Genomic DNA, 20,205 nt, shown 5'->3' on the forward strand with positions numbered 1-20,205 from the left:
TGGTAACCATGCTGGGGGCAGGTCATTATTTTCAAAAGTACTAAGGACAGGATATTATTGGCCAACAATGAGAAAAGATGCCGCAGAGTATGCTCGAAGATGTGATGCATGTCAGAGACATAGTAACATATTGCATCAGCCCGCTGAACCGTTATATCCTATTGTTTCCCCTTGGCCATTTATGAAGTGGGGTATGGATATAGTAGGAAAATTACCAAAGGCCCCGGGAGGAAAAGTCTTTATGTTAGCAATGACGGATTATTTCTCTAAGTGGGTTGAAGCTGAAGCGTTTGTCCAAGTTAGAGACCGAGAAGTGGTATCCTTCATAAAAAGGAATATCCTGACCAGGTTTGGGATACCAGCTGAAATCATCTGTGATAATGGGTCCCAGTTTATAAGCAAGAGGACCACTGATTTCTGCAAGAGTTGGGGGAACAAAATGGTGACATCTACTCCAGTACACCCTCAAGTGAATGGGCAGGCAGAATCCTCGAACAAGATAATTGTCAACAATTTGAAAAAGAGACTTGGGGCTAAGAAGGGAAGATGGGCAGAAGAACTACCATTTGTCCTATGGGCTGACAGGACAACTGTGAAGAATGCTACTGGGCAAACTCCATTTTCCTTAGTATTTGGAGCAGAGGCAGTAATCCCGACAGAAATGACAATGCCCACTATAAGATCTACCCTAAGTGATCCTGAGCAGAATCCTGAAGCCTTGTGTCAAGATTTAGACACTATAGATGAAAAAAGAGATGCGGCAAGGCTAAGGATGGCAGCATATTAACAGAGAATATCCAGGGCATATAACAAGAACATTAGGACCAGAAGGTTTAAGGTTGGAGATTGGGTGCTGAGAAAGGCTTTTCAGAATACTACTAATCCTGCCGATGGCAAGCTAGCCCCAAAATGGGAAGGACCATACGAGGTTGAATCAGAAGCAGGAAAAGGAGCATACAGACTCAAGAATATGGAGGGGGATATGCTACCGAGATCCTGGAATGCTATACACCTCAAGCTCTATTTCAAGTGAGTTTAGAATTTAATTTCTAACTCAGGATGGTATGAATTCTACCTTTTTTAAATATGTTTGGTTTAATTTATTCTTTGAAACCCAATACTGACTTAAGCATCGGATGGGTGTTAGCCAAGCTAACACCCACCTTAGTTTACAATTGTTTTGCAAGATATGTTTCAGGGTGTAGCTCCAGGATATGTGCTCAGGATAACTCGAAAGACTAGAGGATTGGCCCCCTCTCTCACGTTTAAGGGATACTGATCCCTTCACAGGTTTAAAGGTATTCACCTTTCTTCCGAATTGGGTTTAAACACCCCGCTTGGAGCGCAAGTTATTCGGGGATAGTTCAAGGTGGCGGGACCAGTCCATGTAAAAGTGGCTGACAATTTCGTCACTATTGGCTATATCCTGAATCCTAAAGGTATATGAGGATTGATCACCCTCTCTCATGAAAGGGTATTTTCATACTCTCTAAGGTTTAAAGGTTCTCACCTTTCTAAGTCTTGGAGTTTATACACTCCCGCCTGTAGCGCATGAAAATTTGGGATTTTCCCCAGGATATAAGGATTTTATCTCCAGTACACCTTTGGGTTTTGCCCCCGGGACATGAAAAATTGCCTAAACGATGAAAACGAACATTCAGAAGATTTCTAAAGTATTTGAAGGCATTGTACGCAGGGGACATTCCCATTAAGGTGGTGGTGCAAAAGCTAAAAAGATAGGATTTGGAACTAATGCACTAAGTACCTTGCACGGGGGACATCTTTATGGGAAGAATTGCAAAGGGATTGAAGTTTGGTAATAGGTTTATATCCTATTTCTGGTATGATCTTTCCTTTGCGGACTTTAATGACATTATGTTTTATAAAAAGGACAAATATCCTGATATATTCTCAAAGTCTTTTTCAGAATAATTGATTAGGATGTTTGAAACTAGTGTTAGTCTGGAACTTTGATTATTTAAAACTAGTTTTGGAAAGATAAATTGTTTATCGAAAACTTTCTATAAAGTTGAAGGGATGTTTGGAAGTTCTATCTAGTAAAAAGTTTTTGCAGTATATCGCTAAGAATACTAATCAGAATATTTTGTGAGATAACAGTATGAAATTCTTTGCAAAGCTAAGGGTTACACCAAGTAATGAAAAGTAACGGAAAACAAGTCAAAAGATAGTTATATTATTAACAGGTCAAAAGTTGTGCTTTTGGTTTCACCTCAAACCGAGGCCCATCCACCAAAAGCACGATAAGTTCTTAACTAGATTTACTTAACAGATTGAAGGTTTCGTCTCAAACCGGGACCCATCCACCTTCAACTGTTATATTGTTCAAAATAAACTATACTAACTGATAACCAAGGGCTTCGTCCTGAAACTCAGGATCCCTCCACCTTTGGTCATCATATTGTCTAAGTGCAGGAAATGTAAATTTTTCAAAAGCAGGAAAAGTAAATTGTTCAGACAACCACAACCATCAAATTAAAAAAAAATGGGCTCCGGCCTAGGCATAAACATCCATCATCGCCCACTTCGCTGCTTTCAAGGGGCAGCACCCTCTTCAACCATCGCTTCGTCAGCACCTGCACCAGCATCACCCTCGGGATTCTTCTCAGCATCACCACCAGCCTCGGCCGCCGCATCCGTCGCCTTGGGAGGATCCCCACCAGCATGCTTTGCAGGACGTTCAACAGGGGTGCCCTTGAGATCCGCTAGTTTCGTTTCCCAAGCCTTGACATTCCAGGAAGGGCATTCAAAGCCCAAGGCCTCGGCTTCATAGGCCATCCTTAACCTGGCTTGGAGAAGGGAAACAACAACGGATCCTTTAAGGCCATCCCGGTAAGAGGTCATATCCCGCTGGTATTGAAGATGAGCAGCATCCAGCTTGGCTTGGGCGTCCTCATTGGCCTTGTGTATAGCGGCTTGGTGCTCCTGGGCCATTGCCTTGAATTTGTCTTCATAATACTTAGACTTGGCAGCGGCAATCATCCCTTGATCGGCGATGGTTTCTTCAGCTTTCTTGAGCTTGATCTCCAACATTTTGTTAAGCCCGCACGCATCCTCGTAAAGGAACATGAGACGTTCCAGACCCTACAACCAAAAGTACAGGTATCAACATATGTGTAAAATATCCAGGATAATAATTAACATACATGTGCAGGATACCAGATGAGGATTTTTACCTGATTGAGGAATGAAGTCATAAACCCGCTGGCTTCATTGAATCCATAGTTTTCATATGGAAAGGCCTCAGAGACAGCCGGGGAATCTGTTTCTTTTCTCTTCCGAGCACTGGAAGCACGGGTCCTGGTGGTTGGAGGAGGCTTGGGAGTGGTGACGGCTTTCGAGCTGCTGGGTTTGGAAGACGTGGGAGCCTTGGGGCTTGGCTCTTTCTTTACCGGGATGGGAGCAGAGTAGCTATCCAATTCGTCAAGGTCGAAGACCTCTGGAGCTTTGACTGGGGCTGCATAAAAGGGGAAAACGTTTAACTCTTGAATATTCATAAGTTATTTGTTTGTTATGTACTAATGTGTTTACCAGACATGTCGGAGCTGGATCTTTGGCTTGAACTTGCAAATGACAGAGAAAAAGTTCTTTCGCTTTCTGGAAGTTGATAAATGCTTTTGATTCTTGAATCCGATTCAGCGCTTGGAGGTGCTAAATCTTTGAAATTTGCTGCACAAGAAATAGAGATGTCAGTTCAGGATATAGCTTTAAGATACGGTTGGGGATATTCCTAAAACCCTAAATCCTACCAGAGGTTAACCACTTCACTGGAAGATCAAAACCTCCAGTGATGGAATCCCTTTTTTACAAAAAAGAACTTTCGTTGCCATTTTTCCTCATTCTTTGTGGCTCTAAGAACAAGAGGGTTTTTAGAAGTTGAGAAAAGAAGAAAACGACTGTTGCCATGAGAACGAAGACGGTAAGCCATCGGGAGGTCTTCAATACAAAGGTTGGGGATAAATCGAGATCTGATCTGGTCCAGAGTCACCAGTACGCGCCAAACCATGGGCATGGTTTGGGCATAACTGAGACCAGTTAGTTCAAAGAAACGGGAGATAAAAGCCGGGAAAGGGTACCGGAGTCCGATGGAGAAAGGGTAGGCCAAGAAGCACACCCATTCGTTGGAAGAAAAATCCGATCGGACTTCTCTGTCGAAGGGACGGATGACTGTACCAGTAGGGAAAGCACCGGAAGCTTGCAAGGCAGCAATGTCAGCATTGTCGAAGGAGCAGACCTCTTTCTCGGGTTCTTTTAGAAGGTTTTGGGCTTCGAAGGTTGGAATCAAGTCGCCCGTATAGGATTTAGTTCCGCTAGCCATAAGGGATTTCCGTGGAGAAGAAAGAAACGAAGAAGAAGGAGAGAAAGGAATTTACCTGAAGATTCCGGTGGAGATGATGGTTTATCAAATGAAAAGAGAGAAGATATAGGGGCTAAATGGATAGCCATCGAGTAAAAAACGCGTGGGAAGTTGCACATTGTCACTTCACATGTCCAATCGTATTAATTGCCTCGATTCACGAGATAAGCTTTAAAATATATCCGTTGGATTGGTATACCAACCGATATATTTTGGGGACAATTGTTATGGGTCATTTTCTGAGTATACATATCCTGACTAATATCCCGCTTGTAATTGTTTATTTATGACCAGGATGCTGGACGAGGATATTGCTAACATCCCGGGCGATATCCTGAGGTTGAGTAAATTAAACACGTGCAGGTTAATGGTTACAAGCTACTAACGGTCATCAGGACTTCTTCTCCTAAAGACTCGGGCGAATTTGTTATGAGGAAGCCGTTGAAGCCGAAAGACTTGGTCCTCAACGTTCAAGTGGGAATATTCGTTGGATCCCGGTTTTAGAGGATAGTTAGTTGCTTTATCTTTACTATAAATAGATGAGGGCGGATCGGTTTAAGGCACATCATCTTTCACTAACTCTCTCGTACACTCTCACTCTCTAGTTCATAGCAATCATCACACTTGTATCCAAATTATATTGTAACACTTAGTTGATCCGCACCACATCCTGCACTGTATCCTGATATTTGAAGCAATAGAAGAACAAGGCAGCTGCGATTGTCAGCTCCCGAGGTTTTATGCCGGCGATCTAGATTGATCAAGGGCTTTCCTCGTACATCTCGTGTCATTTACTTTACTTTCTGCTCATTGTTTGATCGATAATACAGCTCAATATCCTGAGCCGTATCCTGAATACTGTTTTTATAAACAACTTAACAAGCACATTTTCAACAACACTTTCCAGCACACTACCTCACTTAACTAATTTGATCACTAAATTGCTCAGGTAATTTTTGACCAAAACATACAAGTCTTGTTACGGATTGTTGTTGATGTTAATAACATGATATAGCTGAGTAATTAAGGATAATTGGTGGTTAGTTACTAGATTAGGAAAGAGTTTTAAATATAGAGGGAAAATAAGAATTCTACGTTCAGGGACTGAAACTATAAGCAAACTTTGGGGGTATTTTCGTCTTTTCACATAAATATAAACGGTGTGTTAGTGCTAATGTTTTAATTGTGAGTAATTGAAAAAGTCAGGGACTGGAGTGTTGAATTTTTTGCAATGGGAACTGAACCTGAGAGCGGGTGTAAACCTCAGGGACTGGAACTGTACTTTACTAAAAAATAAAACATAATTTACATTTTAAGTCTTTTCTGATCTCATCTATTAATTACAAGATCTAAGAGTTTAAAATACTTCTTACCGAAAACCCCATTTTTACAATAACTCCACCCTATATATATCTCCTAACATTATACTCTTACGAAACTTAAAATAAATATAGAAATTTCCAAATAAGTTTCCTTAATACCAACAAACCCCATAATTGAATACAATAGTACCATTATCCGAACTAACATGGAAGCCTTTCATTGGACATATTATGTTTTCTTTTCTTAATTTAATAGTTCTTCTCTCTATATATACTCTTATCTTGCATTGCATGATCCACATCCTCTCTCTATCTCTATAGATGATTGATATCTTTAGTTACAACACGTGAAGCAATATCATTCGAAGATGGTGCAATGGGCGTGAAGCAATAACGGATGAAGCTGCCAGCATGATCTAAATTTTTCTTTAAAATCAATAGTAAGAAAAGATCAGATCATGCGACACCTTCATCTGTCAATGTGTCTCACGAACCTACGAAATTTAAGTTCTTGTGAAACTAAACTCACATAGTTTCCCGGTCACTATGTGTTTCTATTTCTTTCAAACAATGTTTTAAATTCCGGTTTTTATGCTATACCAGATTAGGCTTAGAAACGGTTTAATCAAGTATACTGGACGGTTTAACCGGTTCTACCGGACGATTCAACCGGTTCTACTAGCCGGTTTGAACCAGTTTTTAAAACATTGCTTTCAAATCATTTTTGGTCTTACTCGGATAAGACTAATTATTTAGTCTAGCACTTAATATTGGTTTTCTTTTAAACATTTTCTACATCTTTTTCTTAATATAAATATATAATCGTATTTACCACTTAAAGATTGTGCAAGTTTATTTGATTTCCTTTGGCCTATAGATTCTTGATCCTGTTGCCTATAGAACATTCTTTTTTTCAGCTTTTATTTATTATAAAGAGGGAATATTATAAAAACGTATGTGTAATATAGAACAAATCATTTTTGTGACAATAAAAAACAAATTACAAAAGGTTCCACAACAAAAATAGCAACACTAGTCTATCAAATATTCAAATGCTAGGTCTGTCAAACAGAACGTCATCGTTTTATCTTCTATCAAAATTCATAAATCAACGAAAGGTGGTTTTACACTGGCCTGTGCTCGGCTTTGGCTCGAAACCTGCATTCAAGAAACAATCCTATAGCCTAATGAAACCAAATCCCATGGCGAATCAAACATACCAACTTCTCGGAAAGTTAAAAATCGCATTCTCGTCAACTCAAATCTTCCATGAATAGCAAACCGGCATCTACGGCCTACAGATCCCTGCACATATAAGTAATATTGATTGAACGGGATACGTATCAATTTTTTTAGAAAACGTTTGGAATTCGATGTGATTGAAATTTTAAAGGAGATGTAGTATTAGGCTATTTATGTATTAATTGTGATTGGCATAGTCTAGAAGCTATATATATGTAATATCAAACTATATTATATACACAAATACACAACCAAATAATCCAAGCTACACGTCGTTCCCCGTCTTTAACTTGTGAAGGCATATTAGACTAGTTATGTATTCACCCGAGCTCGACCAGGCTCGAGCTCGAGCTCAGCTCGTTGGTGGTTTCTCAAGCTCGAGCTCGGCTCGAGCTAGGGCTCGTTTTTTATCTATTAATTATATTTTCAATAAAAATAATATAAAAAATAGACTCGTTTAGGTTTGCGAGCTCAATAAGTGAAAGCTCACGCTCACGCTCGGGCTTGGACTTGTTTACTAAACAAGTTTGTTTTTAGGTTTGGGCGGGGCTCGTAAACAAGTTTAAATAAGCTCGGGTCGGCTCGTTTACTAGACAACTTTAAATAAGGGGTAAATTTATTAAATGTTAGTAAAAGGAAACTAATATTACACTAAGGGACACGAGCTTCACATGCTAGACTCTAGCTCGGGCTCGATAAATAAACGAGCTTTATTTTAGGCTCAAGCTCGGCTCAATAAGACTCGGCTCGTTTCGAGCTTTTTTCGAGCCGATCTCAAGCGCTTGCGAGCCGCTTGGCTCGTTTGCACTTTAGTAATATCAAATTTTGTATATAAAGCTCTTATGTGACTCTATTATACACGATAATACACACCACCTTTGTATATCGTTCATCTAGTAGTAGTGCTGCGAAATGGGTTGATACAGTTCACAAGTTGTATTTAGTACATGCCAAACAGGTTGGGTAGGCTAACAAATGTTTTTTTAATAAATAGCTAGCGCGTTATATACGATTTATAAATGCATGTTATTACAGTGATCATCTAATTATTCAAAACTTGGTAGGATATTTAGTATTTACCTTATTTATTCTTGCATTATTGTTGTACTTGTCGATGTATCTGAAGCATCCAATCAGCATAACCGCTCATACCACCAACCTGGTCCTCAACTAAATTCAAGAGTAGAAAGAAACCTTCACGGGGTTGTTCGCCTTGTCTCACGAGATGACACAACTGATAATATGATTTATCAGCCTCTCTAAGTTTCTTTAGTATCCGCATCAGCTTTCTTGACATTTCATTGTTACGTTCAGTCAGACAAACCTGATTCTTTAAAAACATAATCATTAGTAATACGTTAATAGAAATTGCAGAATTGTTTAGGTTAGTGAGAGATAATAAAATACTATTGAGACATGAAGTAACAGGTCAACACGTGTTTGGGTTTAAATGGGTCATTTTTTAGTGAACATTACAACAAAAATCTAAACTTTTGAATAAGATGGATCGTGAGGTTGTATGCAGTAAAAAAACCGACATGTTTTAATCCATTTTACCTGTTCTGCTTTTAGATAAACTTTTATTCGACCCGTTTTAGATATAACACAACCCAGATCGACTCCCTAAGTCGATGGGTCAAATATGCCACCTCTTACTATATATATAGCAGTAGATGTATCAACAATAGCATAATAGCTAAAGATAACAAGTTAAATGATTTAAAAGAATAAAAGCCACCTTCACAACCTCCTAAATTGGATTGGATCACCGTCTTAGTAATATTTTCTATAAGCATAATTAATATAACATTTTATTTATAAACAAGAAAAAGATAAGACAGAACGTTGGCTCGTTAACAGATAGAAAAAAGGTAGAACATAAAGAAAATCAGATCAACAAGATTTCTGAAAAGAAAACCGTTAGGTTATTTAAGGTCGATCATACAGAAAAGTAGTTTGGTTGATGAGGATGTTAGTGATCACTAACATGATTATTATCTATGCAGTTAATGCGGTAAAATATCGGATATCGGTCAAGGACCGATATTTGAGAAATAGGTTATCTCGGTGAGATATCAGTGGGATATCGGTAATTTTAATATAATGCAAAATTTACATATATAGCAATTTAACAATAATAATTCAGTGATATATCGGTGATATATCGGTTATATCGGTCAAATATCGGTGAGATATTGGTTATATCGGTCAAATATCAGTCAATATCGCCGATAATATCAGTACCGATATTCTGACCGATATTTGACACCGATATTTTACTAGGGGACCGATATGACCGATATAATCGATATCTCACCAATATATCACCGATATTAACTGCATAGATTATTATATCAATATGCATAAACCATGGATGTGTAAAACGAGCATACCCTTGAGAAATCTGTAGCTGGATCTTCCTCAACTAGATTCCTGGCTAAATCGGGTGAAAGCATGCGGCCAAACCACACAACAAAACGAAAGCCGTCATCAAATATATAAATTCCTCTAGAATCTAAGCTCTCAGCAACAAGTGGCAGCCTTTTACAAACTCTGTCAAATTCATCATCCACAGCAGGCGCCTAGAAGTATACAAATTGTTCAGTACGAGACTCACAAGTTGGAATATAAACATCAGTAGAGGTGGCAAATGAGCATGGGTCCGTAACAGGTCAAAATAGGTGGCAAATGGGCATGGGTCAGTAACGGGTCAAAATACATTTTGACCCATTTGGCTCATTATAAAAAAATCCGAATTGACCCTTTCATAACCAAATGGGCCAAAATTGCCACTGTTCGCCAGAGCGAACAAGAAACTCAATATGTGCGAACTGCGAACATAACTTACCTTGACAAGATACTCGTCTACTCTTAATAAGCTAGGATATAAGAGCTTTAACATTTTTTTAACAGGTAAAGCCATCATGGTGAAGCCTGCTGCACAACGTTCATCAAGCTGAGCATCAGCATAACCACCACGAAGTGCTGTTGATTTACATAGTGATAATCCATATAAGGGCAAATATTTGAGTGATTCTGGGTAGATCATCCTGCTTCCTACACGATGCTGCACTGAATATAGTTTTCGATATTCTTTCAGGGCTTTCACTATTTTTTGTTGAACAGCATTACGAGCATCTTCCAGTTTATATGATAATGATTTCTCGATTGCTGCAAGATAATCAGTTCATCATTTAGTGACGGATATGTTAAGCGCGGGTATAAAGTGAAAATGATCATTAGCAGGGCAAAATGGTTGAGGTTAAATGGGGTTGAGTCCCAACACTTTTCTTAGTGTGTCATGTATGATTGAGAATACTATTTAAAGTACATGGATGGTCCCCGTGGTTTACCAAATTTTGGATTTGGTCCCTAGCTTTCCAAAAGTACACAAATGATCCCTTTGGTTTGCACTTTGTAACGCATTTAGTCCCTAGCCAAAAATCTAAAGATTTTAGCATGTCCAAGTTAGGAACTAAACGCGTTACAAAATGCAAACCACAAGGACCATCCATGTACTTTTGGAAAAAAAATGGGGACTAAATGTGTTACAAAATGCAAACCACAGGGATCATCTGTGTACTTTTGTAAAGCTAGGGACCAAATCCAAAATTTTGGTAAACCACAGGGACCATACGTGTACTTTTTTCAACTATTTATTAAAATAACAATATAAACCTCTTTGATAAAGCGAGAGGTTTTATGTATTCAAATACACTTAGAAGACTTTCGATCATTCAATCCATATGACGCATAACTTTTCTAGTTGAATCTTTTAACTTAGCCTGTTTAACAGGTGAAAGAATGTGTGGGTTGGGTAACAGGTTAAAACAATTTACCTTAAATGACAGGTCAAAACGGTTGAAGGTTTTACGAATTTGAGTACACGTTAGAAGACTTTTGACTGATTAAATCCATATGACATGTAACCTTTTCAGTTAAATCTTTTAGCATAGCCCGTTTGACCCGTTGAAAAATAAAACATAGCCAAAATCAAATCATAGAGAGAGAGAGAGAGAGAGACTTATCTTACCTAACCGACTAAGCAAAGAAACAACAGCACCAGTATCTGCCTGGCGGTACATCTCTCCTAAATCTGCAACCACCGATGCTGCAGCGGTGTGTACTCTAATACGCCTTTCACCGCAAGATGCAGTGTATCTTTTTGTGGTTAAGTATTCATAAACGTAAAACAAATGTCAAAGATAGCTTTTTGCTACATTTTTTCCTATTTGACCTCGTTACCAATTAAATATTAACCCTAATTGGCCCATTTTCACATAAAAGTTAAATTCAAAACAGAATAATTACATGGATCATTAAGCAAACCTTAGAAACACAAAGAACCACATGATATGAAGAACCTTAACAAAAGAACTGAAGGATACAGTAACGCCACTTGGAAGTACACAATCTGCGTTGTAAGCAATGTCTCTTCAAGAGCAAACTGCATTGCATAAGCTTTATCACAATCAACTGCGGGAAGTGCTATTAGATCCGTTGATCTTAGCATAAAATTCCCATGATACGAGGTGAAACGCACTCCTAGATTAAAAAAAATAAGTTCTTTGGTAAATTTTCACATGAAAATCAAATTTACATTCTTAAAATTAACCCAACCTTTCCCACATCGGATGCGCATTACAGCTTCCCATGCAGTTTCTCTAGTGAGATCTCTAGACAACTCATGTCTCAACTTGTCTCTGTGAATTGCGGAATGAAAGCTTGGATAATAATATACCTGGCCGCCAGTGTATTTTGCTAAAGTGCCTGCATGTAAATTAATAAAATATTGTTGATCTTTTACAGGCATAAAACTGATATAACATCAAACTTATGAGAAGAAAGGCGACTTATTCCATGGAGAATAAGATTCAGTAAATACAAAAAAACTAACTGGTCAAAGTGGGTAACTTTAGTTTCAGCTGTTGTGTCGACCGGCAAACACCTTTATTATGTAATGAGTCACATATCATTACAAAACTATATTAAAAAGTAATAAAAAGAGTAAAATGCCATTTTCGTCCCTGAGGTTTGGCCAGTTTTGAGACTTTCGTCCAAAGGTTTGTTTTTTCGCATCTGGATCCAAAAGGTTTGAAATCTTGTCATTTTTATTCAGCTCGTTAACTCCATCTATTTTTCTTCTATAAGTCAGAGGTATTTTCTTCTTTTTTGTTAACTTAAAGGGCAATTCGGTCTTTTGAGTACTTGTACATTATGCTAAATGCTTGTACATAAAGTGAAAAAGACTGAACTGCCCTTTAAGTTAGAAAAAAGACAGAAATACCCCTAACTTAATAGAGAAAAATGGATGAGTTAACGATCCAGATGAAAATGGCAAGATTTCAAACCTTTTGGATCCAGATGCGGAAAGACAAACCTTTGGACGAAATTCGCAAAACTGCCCAAACCTCAGGAACGAAAATGGCATTTTACTCTAATAAAAATCTAATATTTATTTAATAAAACGAATTAGGTGGTTTTATGCATATGAATACACTGCGGACAATATCCAAACCCCTTCAACGCATATGACATGTTTCCTTTTAAATTTATATTTAGAAACCTCCCCATTTGTCCTGTTAAACATAAAACGTTTGACCAGTTTATAGGTAAATGGTAAAAATTGCTGCATCTAGGGTTCTAGGTTAGTGTAGAATAAGCTATGAAGTTCCCCATTGTTGCATACCTAATGAGGCTATATCAGTATACTTGTCACTAAACGCATATACATTCACTGCAACTTGGTATTTTGTGAAATCAGCAGCCATCTGTTTATAAAACGGGTCTTCTGGTATTCGTAAGGTATGCTCTTTATCTGTTCCATAAACACGAAGATCGTCTCCACGCAACTTCAAACGACCAACACCAAGTGAGGGAAGCGTGCTCTGGAAAATTAACAATTTCCCTCCAAGTTGACTCTGCATGGAGCAAATAAAGTTTTTTAGTGACGTGGCAGTGTTAGGTAGAAACTATTAGTTGGAACATGTAGCTGACATGATATAAGATAGATTTAATTGCGACTATTAGTTGGAACAGCGTAACGTGTCTTTTTTATATTTGTAATTGAAATAAAAGCATGAGCATGTTATTTTGTCTTACGAAAAAAATGAATGTAGTTTCAAATAAGGGGCCATATAGACATTAGATCATGGTAAAATATCATATCAGATTGTACACAAAACTAAACATTTTATTTTGTTCATTCAAAAATAATTAAGTTTTCAGAATGATATCCAACCCAATTGCATAAAGCAAACACAAGTTTTCAAGTACTCATGCCCATTTTTATTCCACTGTACTATGAAACTAGACCCATAGTGATCCGCGATTGCAAACCAAACACCACCTTGGTGTCAAAGATGATTAGAAAAGCATAGTATTTCATTAACAATTAAGTGTATGAATAAATAGGATTAATAAGTCTATGCATTAACAAAAGACACTTTGGGCGACTTTACCCGATTTAGCCCTTTCCTGTTTAACAGTATTTTTTTTTTATTTTTACCCGCTAGAGGAACATAACCCAAATAAACCCATCCATAAGTAAACGCGTACCAATTGCTACCTCTATATACAACATAAGTGGTCCAGGTAGTAGGGCTGTAAACGAACCGAACGAACACGAACAAGGCCTTGTTCGTGTTCGTTTGTTAAGGAAATAAATGTGTTCACGAACGGTTCATGAACACTTACCGAACGAGATTTTATGTTCGTGTTCGTTCATTAAGGAAATGAGTGTGTTTGCGAACGGTTCACGAACACAAACGAACACAAACAAATTTGGCGAACGCGACGAAGGATAAAGATAGATGACCCAGAGAGTAGCAGTCGAACTTGAATCCCTTATTGTGGAACGGAGGTCGATCGTATTCGCCGATGTAAATAATGAGAAATGAAAGGGTAATGATGCATAAACAAGGTGAGAGTGGGTTTCCTAATTTAATTGTTAGGGTAATAAAATAAATAAAAGTTTAATAATATAAAAAGTACAAATAAAATATAAGAAAGTACAAAGATCTTCAATGAAAACACAAACATACGAACATAAACGAACGCAAATCAACGAATGTTCACGAACACGTTCACGAACACCTTACCGAACGTACACGAACACAATCGAACGAACGAGACCTCTGTTCATGTTCGTTCATTTAACTAATCGAACGAAATTTCTTGTTCATGTTCGTTCGTTTATTAAACGAACGAACATAAACGAACTTCCCGCCGAACGGTTCACGAACTGTTCGGTTCATTTACAACCCTACCAGGTAGTTCAGTAGCGGATATACTACAAGGAAGACTCGATGTCCAAAAATCTTAGAAAAAATATAACACATCTCATACCATACAAATAAGTTTTTGAAGGTGGAATCGCAAGACTTGTAGACGAACCGAACGAACATGAACAGAGGCATGTTCGTGTTCGTTCATTTAACTTTAACCGAACACGAACATGTAATCGAGAACACGTTTTTTGTTCATGTATTGTTCGTTCATCAAGAAAATGGGCATGTTCGTGTTCGTTTATGTCCGTTCATTTAAAAACTAAACAAACAGTTCACGAACATAAACAAACAAACAAGCCTAAACGAACACAAATTAACAAACATAAAACAACACAAATGAACATCATTGAACAAACATAAACGAACACAAATGATCAAACATAAACGGACATAAAGTAGCTTTTTTATATAACTTACTGATTAATTACGATAAGTTCATTTTTATTACTAGAAAGCCCAATTATCAATTAGTTATATTTATATAACTAGTTAGAAAGCGTCTATTATGTTTATATTCATACAAATATAACTACTTATGTATTTATTAAGATTTAAACAAACACAGACGAATGTAAATAAACATAAATGAATGTACAAAAACGGACGTTCACGAACGTGAATGAACGAACAACACATGTGTTCATGTTCGTTTGTTTAATTAGATGAACAAAATTTTTTGTTCATACATGTTCGTTTATTAAACAAACGAACATAAACAGACTTCCTGCTGAACAAGTTCATGAACGTTCGATTCGTTTAAAGGCCTGCCTGAATCGCCCACCAAGGTTCTAAATAATATAGGGTCCAAGAAACTTACCATAACCATATAAGCGGCTTTGAGGGCGGGCCCAAAAGCAGATTCCACATTAACATTGTCCTGAAACATAGAAGGCAAGCTATCCAGAAAAGCCTCCACCACAGGTCTGGATTCTGACAGGTTGACAAGAAGATCATCTGGCAATGGAACAAAAATATCTTCCAAATCTGATACGACCATCATTTGAGGCTGTGTCAAAGTTGACTGGAACAAGTAAAACAAAAAAAGATTAGTCAACGTTATAATAAGAGATTATTATATGGCTGGCTAAAGTGCTAAACTCTAAACTACTTACCTTCATATTGTAAAAGTGAATTGTGCTGTCAAAAGTTATGAACCCAATTTGTGTTCTTGGGCTGCCCGGCAATTTATCCAAACAAGATTTAATGGTTTGTGCCATCACCTAACATAATGTATGCAAGAGATATAACAACAGGTCAAAAATGTGAACAGATATATCACAAGGTATGAGCTATCACTTATCAATTTATATATTAAAAGAAAAGGCTTACCTCAAGCATACCACTTTTAACTGCAGATATTGACACGTCAATCATAAAAAAGTATAATGGTGGCATTGGAGGCCGAACCATATACTCAGCTGGAGCAACAAATTCCACAGATCCCTTTGTAAGCTCAGGGTGTTGATCAAGATCAACTCTTTTTCCAGTGGCATCCAAATGAGCGAAATAATCATTTTGCACTGTATATTATGGAGAGGAATCATAGAAATTAGTCAAATTACTTAGCATAAAAGTTCCATATATGGCAGAAAAAAATCAATAATATTCTTTACACTGGTGATGAAACAGCATAAAAGTATGATTTGGCACATTACTGAGGCCACATGTGTTTAAACTTTATAGACTATGGACGTATATTAAACATATATGCAACATAAGTGTGTTAGATAGGATATAACTGGTGGTGAAATGGAATCCCAAAACACCAACAAAAAAAGGTATTCAAACTCTAAACATATATAGCTTTACCATGTTGTCAAATTACTGTTTTTTTCTGTTTAAAGTTTAAACGAACACTGAAAAAATAGTTCATGTTTTGGTACAAGAATTTTCAAAGTATTACCATCATTAAGTAAAGCACATATATTGCACCTCCACTTTCTCCCACCATCAGTAAAAGTCACATACGGATTCACATACGTACGACATCTTCTACAACGAACGATACCCATTGTGGCAAAGTTAACTACTGGCACTTCCTCCTGAACAATCAGCAGTACATAAGCAAAAGTAAAAACAAAAACATGTTATTAAACAGCACATGTTTAATGAATGAATACTCACCCCCTCAGGAGGTTCTGCCAGTGGACAAACAACTGCTCCAAGAGGCAACTGCCACCTCGAAACCAAAGACTGTGAATTCGGTATAGCACTAGTCGTAAGTCTTAGATATCTAGAATCACAATTCATGGGATACATCCCAGCAAAAGACGTTGGTTCAACATCACCATCCAGTGGTCTTGGCAACGCTTTAGCATCAACCCCCCCATCAAACGACCCAGGAGCAGATCCGAGAGAAAGTGAGCTAAAATCTTCTACCAAACCCGACATAACTCCTGTAGGCGGTGCGGACCCACCTGCATACATTCCTGTTGACGATGCAACTGGCGGAACGGGAACTTGTCCATAACCACCTTGATGAGAAGAAAAGGGAGCAGGTATGGCGGGCTGAGGTGGGCCATAACCTCCTTGTTGATAAACTGGCGGTGGTGGCGGTGGACTTACTGTGCTACTCTGTATACCCTGTATACCCGGATAGCCAGGATAAGACGGTCTGGTTGAAGATGGCGGTGGCTGGATGTTTGGTCCGGAAACAGAATATGGAGGGTTATTACCGGAAGAAACACTATACAAGCTTTGGGGTGGAGATCCCATCGGTACAGATGGAACATGGCCCGGAGGTGGTGGTCTCGTTGGTGGAGGCATAATGGGCTGGCCCACATTTGACGTTTGTGAAACGGGTGGTTGAGATGATGGAAACTGTGAAGCTGGGAAACGCTGGGGTGGTCCAGTAGTTGGCGGGCCATATGAAGGAGCGGGCCTACCTGGTTGCATGGGCCTAAAACCAGGAGTCCCAGCTCCAGCCGTGGGCCCAGGAGTAGAAAATGGAGATGTATTTGGCCTGATAGCAGAGGGCTGTGATCCAACCATGGGACGAGATGAAGGAAAGGGCATGTTGGTTTGAGGAGCTGCAAAAGGTGTAGCAGTAGGCCCTTGATGAAAATTTGGACGGTTAGGATTTTCAGTCCCCATTGCTTGAATATATATCCTGTATCACGTATTCACGTTATTGCTATGCGTCCATAAATAATCTGCAACAAGATACAATTCCAAGCATGTCAGCTTTTGGATGAAGCCCAGGATCAAAATTACATTAGCGTGTTAGAGAACGATTATACAAAATCGTGTACGTGTGTAATACATAGCACAGGTAAAGTGTAACTGGATAAAAAAGTAAGTAAACTTACTGTTCTGTGCAAGTAAAAAAACTAGATATTGTTTTACATCTTCACTTAATTTTCTCGACTTGCGTGTCCAAACTTGTTGCTTTTAAGCATAGATTCTAGAGGCTATACGCATACATATGCAGCGTGTTATGGTTAAGGGCTAGAATAAACGAGCAGCTAGCCAAACTTAGGCATATATATTATTTACAGACATTACAACAAGATGTTTAAGCATCTAGGCCACAAAGTTTCCATTTCCAGAAAAGTGTGCAATGTATAATTTATAAGATGTAGAGCATATAGAAAATAATATCAAACAAAAATAAGCTCATGTAGATTTTGGACCCAAAAGGTACGTGCTTGGACCGCTAACATTCAGATTGCACCACCTTCTAGCAGCTAAGGGAGTAATTCATCGTCCAATATAGATAATATTTTCTCCAACAAAACCACCTAAACTTATGCATCCCGCAACTAGCAAGAGACAGTCATTTACTCTACAGTTTTGCACAACTTACTGATATAGAAACTAGCTTTCTAGACATGGCAATCATAAGGAGTGCAACCACAGGGCCAATGTTGTTAAAAACTTGCAAACATTCCTAAAGATGAACCGCAAGCAATAAAAACATCCCAACTGCAAACTTTCAAAAGTTTCAAACTATGATAACGTTCAACTTATCATAACCTAAACCTGTGAGTAAAAAAATACACGCCTTCAACTCCACTTTCTTAACTAGATGAGTTATAACTCTAACTACAAAAATTGCTCTCTAACTCGACCTAGATCAGTATCCATCGCACTTATCAAACAACTGAACAGCTAAACCAAATTATGTTTCAACTACCACTAGCAAACAGCCAAACACTAATCCAAAGTACCAAACTTACCGATGAGATCAAATTTAGGATATGATTAGAAGTCAACAAAACCTAAATCATATAATTGAACAGCTGAACAGACTATATTTCAATTACTACTAGCAAGCACTAACACAGGCTAACCGATAAAATCAAAACCTAACTAAACCTGATCTTCATCAACAAAACCTAATCCGTACAACTGCTAGCAATCACTAACACAGACTAACCAATAAGATCAAATTCCGGATCAGATTACTGATTAGAAGTGAATCGCCACATAACTAAACCTGATCTTCACCTACAAAACCTAATTGTATAAAATAATTCAATTGCTAAGAGTTCGGTAAACGAAAACCTAACAATCGATTAGTAAATACGGAATTGAACACGCTTTGGTAATGCAGTCAACCTGTGTGTGAAGAATTACCTGATCTGAAGGGATCTGGCGGAAGGTTGGCCGGACCGGAGTTGTATGGCGGCGGTGGTAACCGGCGAACGGCGATCGGTGACGGAGATGTGCGCGTCAAGAAACAATAAAATTGTAGCTGTCTCTAGAGTCCAGACTAGAATATAAATAAGTTATAAAGTTGGAAACCTACAAATAATCTATTATATATATAAATGAGATATGATGTGTGCTATGTGGCATTTGATTTTGGTCATTTTTGCTGATGTGGCAAGTTTTTTTGTTGAGTTTAGGAGGGAATTGATAAAAGAATTCTAAATTAATTAATTGCTTCACAAATGGACGCGGGATCCGAATAAAGTCCGGGCCGGATCAGTTTGATTTGGATCCCTTGAATTTTTTGAAAGCTTTCTTCCTCTACACAATTCCATCAGATCTCCTAGGGCTTGAAGCTTATATTTTTTGAAAGCTTTCTTCCTATACACAATTCCATCAGATCTTCTAGGGCTTGAAGGACTATATTCATTTGATGGTGTCTGAACGTGTAATGCTTTTGGTCGGACAACTAAGGTTTTTTTTTTTTTTTTTTGTCTATTAAAAACTTTTGATTTAGTTTGTTGTATTTAGATTTATCAAGATTTGATCAAATTCAAAGGTAAATCTACCAAAACAAAGCTAAATATTGTTTCTTTGTGTTATTCGATTATATAGATGTTGATATTTTTTTACAAACTGATTCGATTGATACTAAGTTTGTCATTGTTCTTATTTTTTTTTTTTTTTAGATCCGTAAACATAAGTTGCAGGTATGTTAATCCGATTCGATGCTCTCTTTGTTTCCACCGTTTTTTCTCTATTAAAAACTTTTGATTTAGTTTTCTTGTGTTTAGATTTATCAAGATTTGATCAAATTCAAAGGTAAATCTACCAAAACAAAGCTAAATATTGTTTCTTTGTGTTATTCGATTATATAAATGTTGATATTTTTTTACAAACTGATTCGATTGATACTAAGTTTGTCATTGTTCTTATTTTTTTTTTTTTTTTTTGTAGATCCGTAAACATAAGTTGCAGGTATGTTAATCTGATTCGATGCTCTCTTTGTTTCCACCGTTTTCCAGAAGCATCATCATGTTGGTCTATCAAGATTTGATTACTGGTAATCTTTTCCTTTCAATATCACATATATTTTGTATTTACGAATTTAGGCTTATTAGCTCCTTGATTGCGAATCTTATCGTTTTTGGTTATTGATTAGGTTTAATTTGGTTGTAATCGTCTAGATCTATGTGTTACATAGATATTTTTTGTAACACATAATATATTTTTTGAAAATTTCATCTATGTCAAACCAAAAAGGAAACAGTAATAATTGATTTACATATATAGATTTTGTGATTTTTTCTATCGATTTTTAAAC

The 20,205-nt window shown here is 37.6% G+C and overlaps 1 protein-coding gene across 2 annotated transcripts; it reads right to left on the reverse strand.

Annotated features, from left to right (window-relative positions):
• Positions 1–6,640: 6,640 nt before the first annotated feature.
• Positions 6,641–18,965, reverse strand: LOC110864246 (protein transport protein Sec24-like At3g07100). 2 transcript variants are annotated; one of them, XM_022113280.1, is made up of 14 exons: positions 18,807–18,965; positions 16,353–17,380; positions 16,132–16,270; positions 15,558–15,748; positions 15,341–15,448; positions 15,046–15,249; positions 12,629–12,860; positions 11,560–11,709; positions 11,328–11,484; positions 10,973–11,100; positions 9,788–10,110; positions 9,333–9,521; positions 8,020–8,263; positions 6,641–7,002 (listed from the first exon to the last, which is right to left on the reverse strand). In XM_022113280.1, the coding sequence occupies exons 2-13, from the start codon at positions 17,319–17,321 to the stop codon at positions 8,036–8,038; spliced, it is 3,018 nt and encodes a 1,005-aa protein (XP_021968972.1). In that variant the 5' UTR covers positions 17,322–17,380; positions 18,807–18,965; the 3' UTR covers positions 6,641–7,002; positions 8,020–8,035. The 2 variants fall into 2 exon arrangements, with proteins under 2 accessions (XP_021968972.1, XP_021968970.1); XM_022113278.1 differs by having other exon boundaries at positions 8,020–8,269.
• Between the last annotated feature and the right edge of the window lie 1,240 nt (positions 18,966–20,205).

The sequence above is a fragment of the Helianthus annuus genome, chromosome 1, assembly GCF_002127325.2.
Source record: "Helianthus annuus cultivar XRQ/B chromosome 1, HanXRQr2.0-SUNRISE, whole genome shotgun sequence".
Taxonomy (NCBI): domain Eukaryota; kingdom Viridiplantae; phylum Streptophyta; class Magnoliopsida; order Asterales; family Asteraceae; genus Helianthus; species Helianthus annuus.

Bases quoted from the DNA above. Each gene is read 5' to 3' on its own strand.
- LOC110864246 (XM_022113278.1), bottom strand. From the start codon at position 17,321: ATGGGGACTGAAAATCCTAACCGTCCAAATTTTCATCAAGGGCCTACT. The intron at 16,271-16,352 runs GTGAGTATTCAT...CTGATTGTTCAG, and splicing joins TGGCAGAACCTCCTGAGGGG to GAGGAAGTGCCAGTAGTTAA. The intron at 8,270-9,332 runs GTATGCTCGTTT...ATGTTTTTAAAG, and splicing joins CAGCTACAGATTTCTCAAGG to AATCAGGTTTGTCTGACTGA.